Raw genomic sequence first — 9,208 nt, forward strand, 5'->3', positions numbered from 1 at the left:
ATTTATTTAAACTTCAAATAATAAGTTATTATTAATAGAACTGATCTGACGGATGATCTATATGAATGGAAATAAATTAAAAATTGAGTTCAAAAGAGGCAGGGAATAAGAAAAGAGGAAACCATCCAGCTCTTAAACGAGTATAAGTTTTCTATTTTTGCTAAGGGTTTTTGGCTTAAGGGTTTAGACTTTTTAGTTGTCAAGAAAAAGAGGATAAAAACCGATTGAGGAAATTCGAATTTTCTTTTAAGGGGATGCTAAAGTGACACAGAGGTCCGCACCTACCGGGACTACAACGCAGTTTCCTTCGGACTCGTGTCATCTGAAACCCGGCCATCCAATCGACACTGTTCTTTATCTCTGTTCTCATTTATTCTTCTTCTCTCTCATTAAAATTTTCAAAACCCAAAAAAAAAAAAAAAAAAAAAACAACAACAATAAAAACCAGGAAGGGTCTCAGACGACTCAGGTCCGTCAAACCAACCCCCACCTTCACCAGAAAGAGAGAAAGAGAGAGAAACCCACCAACTCCTATCCTTTTCTCCATTCTCTCTTTCAACCATTCTTTAAACCCCACAAAATATTATACATCTTCTTCTATCTATCTCACTTAGAAGAGTCTCTGACACTCAACCTCAAACCTGGAAAAAAAAACGAAAAAGGGTAAAGCTTTCTTCTTTGATCAACGTTCTGTTTCCTTTCTTGCAAAACCCTTAAACCTCCCTATTTCACATTGCCATTATATGCTCACCCTCTTCAATCTATTTCACTAATTGCAGATTAAAAATGGGAACTTTCTCAAAAAGTCCCAAACTTCATCAAGTTCTGTTCATCATAGCCTGCCTATTCTCTCCCTGTATCAGCCTCAAGGTTCAAACTTTTTACCACTTTTAGCTCACATCCCCATTTCTATTTTCTGGGTTTGTTCTATTTTTGACCATTGGGTTTCTGAAATGCCAAACAGATTGGAGAGACGTGTTCCAAAGACACAGATTGCGACGCCGGTTTAAGCTGCCAAACATGCGCTGCAAATGGTAATACCCGACCCAGATGTACCCGGATTCAACCCACCAATCCTACATCTAAGGTAATATATCACTTTTCTTTCTTGAATTGCATGACTATTTATTTTGATTTAGACATTTAGTATTGTATCGGATTGTGCATGTGGGTTTGGTTTGGTTTGGTTTTTCTGATTATTGCTTTATTAGGTGAAAGGTCTTCCCTTTAATAATTACACATGGCTTACGACCCACAACTCGTACGCTCAAGCAGGGGTGAGGTCGTCCACCGGATCGTTGATTATTGCTCCGATGAATCAGAACGACACCGTTACATCTCAGCTCAAAGTAAGTTTTTTTTTTTGTTTCTTGATACCTCTGTTCTGGGCAGTTTGTTGTTCTTGACAGTTCATTTGTTTTATTTTTGATTACTGGTAATTGTTTTTTTTTCTTTTCTTTTCTGTGTGGGGATGAAATGGTAATCTTACTTGCCATGCAAGGTGACATTGTGAATGTTACAGTTGGATTTTGCCTTATTTTGAGAGGTCTAAGAATGGGTCAACGTATGAAAATCCTGAAGGGTTTGACCAAATAGAATAGATGGAAAATCATAAAAGTGATTTGGCACATGGTTGTTTTGTTGGGTCTTCCCTTTTTGTTTTTAAAATTGCCACACTTCATTTTTAACGTAAGGTGTGTTACATGCCTATAAAGGAAATTATTGGAATATGCAGCACAATATGCATTGCATTATAGAATGGTCAAATTGGGGCATCTTAAGTTTTGGTCTAGAATGACCAAACTGATCTGTTGGTGCTTATGTCCAGAAAGTGTGCTCAAGGGTTTAAGGGTTCACCCTTTTGAGCTTAGGGTATAGTATTTAATTTTTATATACGAAGGTAGCTACATAGAAGTCTAAACATGGTTTATTGGTTTTAGACAAATGCACAAGATTAACTAATAATAGATCAGAGGAGTCAGACCCGTGGTACTTGCGGTGAAGTCTTAAATCTCATAGGAGCCCAAACTGATAATTTAACATGCAAGTTTTTTCCATAAATTGTAAATATGTTTTCGTTAAATTACTGTGCTGAAAAAGCATAATAATTTTCAGGGCAGACTGGATTCTGCAGCAAAAGCTAAGAAAGGGAATAGATAAAATGTGTGTTTCTAAACAATGAGGAGTTTGAGGTTAAGCATGTGGGTCTGATAGTGATAATTGATGCAAATGTCTAGCTGTTCCTTTTCTCTTTTTGCTTGAATACCTGTCCTTGAGATTAAAAAGCCTTTGTCGACCATATTTTGATTAAAGAAGAAGCATCCAGCTAAGCAGCCCACCTGAAACATTTGACTAGTGTCCATGCAATTATGCAAAGAGTATACCATTACCGTTTACCACCTGCCTCAGTTTCACTTGTTTTTATCTATATGTATATTATCTAAATAAGTGAATTATTTTAGAAGTCACTTTTTTGTTTTTCAATTGTTTCTGTGTGTGTTAAAATTAGAATATTCTTTTAAAACTTATTTCAACCATTCTGGCTAAAAGACCCCTTTGTATAATTTTCATTGCTTCGCAGAATGGAGTTCGAGGATTTATGTTGGATATGTATGACTTCAACAACGATATCTGGTTATGTCACTCAACTGGGGGCAAATGTTACAATTTCACAGCATTTGTAAGTGTTTCAACTTCGTTAATGGTTCAGCACGAGTTAAATGAGTCAATTTATTATACAAATGTTGCAATGCTGCTTTTGATCTATTGAGTATGCTTGTGCCCCAATTTTCTCTGCAGAGACCTGCTCTTGACGTGCTAAAAGAAATTCGAGCATTTTTGGAAGCAAATCCCTCAGAGATTGTCACTATTTTTATTGAGGATTATGTAACATCTCCATCAGGCTTGTCAAAAGTCTTTGATTCAGCTGGTTTAAAGACCTATATGTTCCCCCTGGCTCGGATGCCAAAGGATGGAAACGATTGGCCAACTGTTGATGATATGGCTAAGAACAATCAGAGGTTGGTGGTCTTCACCTCTAAGTCATCGAAGGAGGCCTCAGAGGGAATTGCTTACGAGTGGAACTATGTCGTAGAAAATCAATGTGAGTCCTCTTTTCAAAAAAACAAAATAACAGAAAAAAAAATTGGGAGGTCTAGTTCTTTAGTTCTAGATGTATTATGAACAAAATGTGCAATATGAACAATTGTATGCATCTCACTAGTTTGTTTAATGTTTGTTTAGAATTATTAGTGAGATAATTTAACATCCTACATATATATCATTTAGGCACTTGTTGCATGTTTGAAGGAAGTAACTTTGTTTGGTTAAAAATCAAATTCTCAACATCATATGATTAATGCTGTTCTTCTAAAGATTAAATTTCTGACTACAAATTTCCCGAATTTTGTCTGCATACTAAATTCTCAGATGGAAATGGTGGGATGGTACCTAATTCATGTCCGAATCGTGCTGAATCATCTCCCATGAACACAACATCAAAGTCACTAGTTCTGGTGAACTACTTCCGTGATATTCCCAATGCATCAGCAACTTGCGCAGACAATTCAGCTCCATTACTGAGCGAGATAAAAACTTGTTATGATGCAGCTGGGAAACGGTGGCCAAACTTTGTTGCTGTTGATTATTACCAGGTACTTACAGGCTAATTTTTCGTTCGGCAATCCGTGCAACAGAGTCAAGTAACAAATGACAAATTAACCTGCATTTGCCTAACCTGTTGATTTTGTTGTTGCAGAAAAGTGATGGCGGGGGAGCTGCTGAAGCAGTGGATCAATCAAATGGTCAACTGACATGTGGGTGTGACAGCATTACATATTGCAAGGTATGGAACCTTCACTTCTGTTCATGGGTGAAGTTTGTCATTGGAACCATAAGTTGATCAAACGAGCATTTGAATCACCTGAGTTTTTTAATTACATTTCATCATACAGGTGAATGCTACAACTGGAAATGCTACATTTGGTTCATGTGATGTCCCAAAACTTGCTCCACCGCCGCCTGCTTCCCTCGGTAGCACACCTCCTTCAGGTCCTAGTAGTAACTTTGCTCCTCAGAATAGCAAATCAATCCTGCTGAGGTGGTTGTGTGGAACAATTTTGGCTGCCACTCTCTCAATGCGGATATAATTGCTGCACACTGTACCCTGTTGTTTCCCTCCCTTGTAATTTTTTGAACCACACGGAAAAATATTATTTCAGGCAATTGATTCATCATTCTTGGTCTTGAGGAAAAATTGATTCATCATTCTTGGTCTTGAGGAAAAAGTTATGGAGAAATTCTGGTGATGTATATATGGTGGGCTTCTCAGTTTTCATATGCTACGAGTCTTATGACTAATAATATCTATTAGTATTATCACTATTATGTAACAATTTTTTACAGTCAATTTTCCCTTTCTTCACATTTTGCCATATCAAAGTTTGGTCAAGTTGGCTTATTATGTGTGTTATGTCTCTGGAATCCCAGTTTTCACTTATTTACAAGTTCCCAGAAGAATCAATCAGGTCATATTTCATGTGTAATTCTCGTTGGAATGTATTTTCAATATACTAAGAGATTGGGTTTGTTTTCCAACCCTGCATGTTCTCGGTGGTCGTATTACTCGTATATACATTTCTTTTTCCGTGCTGATTACATTAGTTTTATACTTCCCAAATTAATTAATTATTGATTTTTATGTCTCCCACATTGTTTAATTAATCAAATCACAACCATTTCCATCGTCATTTTCTTATAACCATCATCTCCTCCCAAGTCCCCAGTACTTGAGATAAACATAAACCACATGTAATCATAAAATCTAGTGTAATCTGGTATCAGAGATCTGGTGGAGGATAATAGACTCCTGGTCCCTTACTCCCTTTCAGAATTTCAAGGAAAATGACGATTGAAGAATTGCGAGTGCATTCGTACAAAGTTTAAGGTCACCCTATTCTAGAGGTTAAGGCGTCGTAATCTGCTACATTGAAATATCATCTGCTAGGGGCGACAATTGGTTGTTGAATCATGAAATTCCAAATTCTAAAACACCTTCCGTCACCTATACTATACAATGTGGTAGCCATCGACACATTTCGGTGGCAAATTTGTTGGGACAGAATTGAGATATTAAACAGTGCAATCATTTGGCAACCACCGAACACTATAAAGCACCGAAGCAACTAAAAAAGAATCAGATGTCGTTGACTAATAGGGATCTTTCACAAAAATGCAGAAGTTCATATATGAAACAAAGTAAATCTTCATGCTGCTATGCATAGAGGAAGTAATGATTAAGTTGCTCCTACTGTTATTTTCACTAGGGCAACAGCCATTCAGCCAAGGCCATAATCCATATCCACCTAAAGCTAAAAAGTTCAAATGCAATCTTTTTTTGCTTGTAGATGAACAGAGTGATTGGGAAACATCCTAATCATAGCTCTGCTGTAAAGTTTTGTATAGTCCCACACTCCCACCCTAAAATTGAGTGCTAGAAAAAACATGTTCCTAGTGGGGACAGCAGTGTATGATCAAACATCAAGTTTCTCCAAGTTCTCAAGCCAATAAATCTATGGCCTTCACTTTTGGCTCACACAAGTTGCTACTAAGTTATTATGTGAATAGTGTTCATCTTTGCCTCTTCTTACAAAGTCTCATTTCTCTGCACCAACAACAATCCTAAGTTCTTAACAATGGGGGAGGAGTTCAACAGATATTCAGGAAACTATCATTTTGACTTGAACTTGCTATATACGAAAAATCGTTCATTTCACTCACAGGAGTGAGCTGTAATGTGACTAGAAATTACATGACACTATAATATGCTGATGTTCTTTTGAATATGGTGCAGAACAGAAGCTGTATGCAATGTAGAGTAATGACCTATGTAAAAGCCACCAGGTAACTGGAATCGTCAGCAAATCCAATGGCCAGCTTCTGAATGGGTATAAGATCTGCAACCCTCTGGCAAAATTTTCACTACTTCTCTTCATGTCTCTGTCTTGTCTTATCGGCATGCATTCCATTTTCATATCTGCTACTATCACCTGATTCTGTTACCTGCTTTTCCTTCAACCCATTCTTCACATTGTCAACATCTGAGCATCCAAGGTCCCTTATAGATCTCCCATCCTAAATCACAGTGTTAACAACGTAAGTAAGTAACAGACTACAGGGTTGAAACTTCTAGGTGAAAAGAAACGATAACATCAGAGGTGTAAATGGAGATACTAATGGAATGAGTGAGTAAAGCACTAAGGCTCAACCAGATATCAATGAAAATGGATAAATGAACTGCATTATAGAGCCAGCTGATGATACTAAAACGCGTTAATTTTTCTATACATAAAGAAAAGGTCTAAGAAGCTATGATCTTTCTATATGTTACAAGTATTGTAAGTGCTAAAACAAATCAAAAGAGAGTTCAGATTGATTTTCATTCAGAAGTGCATACATACATCTTTGAATTGCGCCTCTTCAGCTTCTAGCATATGAACAACATGTCCCATTTTTGGCCGCTTCAGTGCATTTGGGTCCACACACTTCAAAGCTACAAGAAGAGCCCTCTTAAGTGCTCTGGAACGAGGTTTCTCAGATAACTTAGGGTCCAATACTTTCTCTGGTTCTCTGTTAGCAACCATCTTCTTAAGCCACTCAACTAAGTTCACCTGAAATTTCTCAAGTTTAGATTAAAAGAAATACGGAGAGAAAAATCAAGCGAAAGAGAACCATAAATTATTGTCTAAACCTCTCCGGGAGGCTGGCTATAATCAACTGGATTCCTCCCCGATATTATCTCCATGATAAGAATCCCAAAGCTATACACATCACTTCTCTCATTCAACATTCCCGTGCTGGCATATTCAGGAGCTACATAGCTTCAAAAGGCAGAAACAAATTGTTAGTACATCCAATGCAAGCAAATGCAAGTGCACTAACACAGACACATATGCACATAGAGGGAGGTTCCAAACATACCCAAACGTTCCCATGACACGGGTTGTAATGTAGCTCCTCTCAGAGCCAATGAGCTTAGCAAGGCCAAAGTCTGACACCTTGGCATTCCACTGCTTGTCAAGTAAAATGTTGCTCGATTTTATATCACGGTGAATAACCTTGGGTTCCAGTCCTTCATGAAGGTATGACAACCTACATTATCAAAAAACAATGAATAACGAGTGCCATGGATGAAATGCAGGGGAAGGAAGAAAAATCAACTATTTAAATCACATAAGGAAATTCTGAATTTGATTTGCATTATATACCCTTTCGCAGTTTTCAATATGATGTTCATTCGAATCTCCCAAGTCAGAGGACTCACAGGCCCTACATCGCCATGAATCCATTGTTCTAAGTTCCCATTGTTGACATACTCATACACAAGCATCCTATCACATAAGAACCAAGCAAGCACTACATCAGTTACTTGAAGATAAAACATCAATGCTTTATAGTTACTAATAGAATCAAAGCTAGAGGGAAAAACAGAGTACCTATGAGCTCCTTCAGCACAGAAACCAAGCAATCTCACTAAATTCTTATGCCGAACTCGTCCGATTACCTCAACTTCAACCTTAAACTCCTTCTCAGCTTGCCCCCTATATAAATTCACAAATCCAATCCATCAATTCAATAACACACATTCCAATAATCACTATCACAAGTAACACACTTCTAACCCTATCCAACAAATCATGCACTAACTAAACCTCATTTCATAACAACTCAATTGCCTACACACAACATTAGGAAAAATGAAAAAGAATGAATTCAAATCACTAACTTGTTGTTGAGCAAGTTCTTGACAGCAATCTGAGTCTTATCTTCCAAAACGCCATGGTACACAATCCCATACCCTCCTTCACCTATAACATTCTCATGCACAAACCCATTAGTTGCCACCTCAAGCTCTCTCAGCGTGTACCAATGTCCCCAACCCAAGTGAGAAACCTCAGGGCCCACCATAGCTACCTGAGCCTCCCCACTTCCATGTGAAGAAGAAGACCTCCCACATGGATAAGTAATCCTATGGTCCTTGCCAATATCAATGTGAACCTTCTGGTACCCAGTTGGGCTCTCTTCCTCTGCAGACTTGAGCAGAGCCTGCCTCTCGATTCTCGGAGCCGGGTCGGGTTCAGGGTTCGGGTAAGCTTGGACTTGGGTCCGAACATGGTCAACCCTGATCTCCTGGATCTCCTTGGAAACAATAGGGATTGTGGGTGTCTGTAAAGACTTGTTCTTGGATCGCTTGGAGGCCAAGTAGAGCGAAATGAGAACCAAAACAAGCACAAAGGCGGCTCCGACGCAAACTCCGAGAACCACCCACAAGCTCAGGCCAAAAATGGAGGTGGGTTCCGAGAGGTGGTCGTTCATGTGCTCTGTTTTGGTATCAGACATTTGAAATTGTTGTGGTGCTTCTTTTTCATCAGTGTGAAAGCTAAAAGCTTTGGTCGTGCTAAGTTACAGGCTTTAATGAGAGAGTGAAGAGTGAGGGGGGGGAGAGAGAGAGAGAGAGAGAGAGAGAGAGAGAGAGAAAGAAGAAATGGCAGCTGGCATTGATGGGATGTAGTTTGGAATCGGAAAAAGATCTAAGAGAGGTAAAAAAAGAGGCGGGGTCGGACTTGGGGGGTCGTTGAAACTTGGAAGCTTCATCACCGTAGTTGTGAAAATTATTATGTACAAAAATGGAAATAGCCGAACAAAACAAGTGTAGAAAAAGGCAAGTCAAAGACAGACTCAAAGTCATTGTTTACAGAACAAGTATGCAAGTGTAACTAAAATGTGTCATTGAAAATGTGCAGGTTTTGTTGATTTATTAATAAAATGTGTGATATTTGGAGTATGTATAACATTTTGTTCATAACCACTGCAAGTGGCCTAGTGGTTCTTGCCCAGTTGGGTGTGCTCCCCAACCTAGGTTCGAACCCCGAAGCTGTCAAAGTGGCGAGGCACTGTGCTGCAATGCACAGTTGGAGCATTTCACATGCGCCGAAGGGGTTTATCTTGGGCCTAGGAAGCCTTTGGGTTCCCCTTGACAAAGTCAAAAAAAAAAAAACATTTTGTTCATGAAGTTATTAGTCTGGCTTTTTTTTTCAATTAAGCAAACTATGAAAGAAATTAGCGGATTTCGCTTATAGTATGGATAGAAATGCAATAATGAAGGGGGATCCCTAATGAAGGTAAAGTGTGTAACCATGAAAATGTAATA

At 38.5% G+C, this 9,208-nt stretch overlaps 2 protein-coding genes across 2 annotated transcripts; one reads left to right on the forward strand and one right to left on the reverse strand.

Annotated features, from left to right (window-relative positions):
• The first annotated feature begins 315 nt into the window (after nucleotides 1–315).
• LOC133720829 (PI-PLC X domain-containing protein At5g67130) lies at nucleotides 316–4,603 on the forward strand. The gene is made up of 9 exons (XM_062147311.1): nucleotides 316–663; nucleotides 780–870; nucleotides 965–1,087; nucleotides 1,212–1,349; nucleotides 2,582–2,680; nucleotides 2,800–3,103; nucleotides 3,430–3,653; nucleotides 3,758–3,844; nucleotides 3,954–4,603. Exons 2-9 carry the CDS (start codon nucleotides 787–789, stop codon nucleotides 4,146–4,148), a joined length of 1,254 nt encoding a protein of 417 aa, XP_062003295.1. The 5' UTR covers nucleotides 316–663; nucleotides 780–786; the 3' UTR covers nucleotides 4,149–4,603.
• A 1,098-nt stretch (nucleotides 4,604–5,701) lies between these two features.
• Nucleotides 5,702–8,533, reverse strand: LOC133720819 (probable serine/threonine-protein kinase At1g01540). The gene is made up of 7 exons (XM_062147301.1): nucleotides 7,784–8,533; nucleotides 7,494–7,598; nucleotides 7,266–7,388; nucleotides 6,979–7,149; nucleotides 6,749–6,878; nucleotides 6,459–6,668; nucleotides 5,702–6,132 (listed from the first exon to the last, which is right to left on the reverse strand). The coding sequence occupies exons 1-7, from the start codon at nucleotides 8,395–8,397 to the stop codon at nucleotides 5,980–5,982; spliced, it is 1,506 nt and encodes a 501-aa protein (XP_062003285.1). The 5' UTR covers nucleotides 8,398–8,533; the 3' UTR covers nucleotides 5,702–5,979.
• Between the last annotated feature and the right edge of the window lie 675 nt (nucleotides 8,534–9,208).

This window comes from Rosa rugosa, chromosome 1 (genome assembly GCF_958449725.1).
Source record: "Rosa rugosa chromosome 1, drRosRugo1.1, whole genome shotgun sequence".
NCBI lineage: Eukaryota > Viridiplantae > Streptophyta > Magnoliopsida > Rosales > Rosaceae > Rosa > Rosa rugosa.

Bases quoted from the DNA above. Each gene is read 5' to 3' on its own strand.
- LOC133720829 (XM_062147311.1), top strand. From the start codon at position 787: ATGGGAACTTTCTCAAAAAGTCCCAAACTTCATCAAGTTCTGTTCATC. The intron at 1,088-1,211 runs GTAATATATCAC...TTGCTTTATTAG, and splicing joins CCACCAATCCTACATCTAAG to GTGAAAGGTCTTCCCTTTAA. The intron at 3,104-3,429 runs GTGAGTCCTCTT...CTAAATTCTCAG, and splicing joins CTATGTCGTAGAAAATCAAT to ATGGAAATGGTGGGATGGTA.
- LOC133720819 (XM_062147301.1), bottom strand. From the start codon at position 8,397: ATGTCTGATACCAAAACAGAGCACATGAACGACCACCTCTCGGAACCC. The intron at 6,879-6,978 runs GTATGTTTGGAA...TGCCTTTTGAAG, and splicing joins CGTGTCATGGGAACGTTTGG to CTATGTAGCTCCTGAATATG. The intron at 6,669-6,748 runs GTTTAGACAATA...GAGAAATTTCAG, and splicing joins ATAGCCAGCCTCCCGGAGAG to GTGAACTTAGTTGAGTGGCT.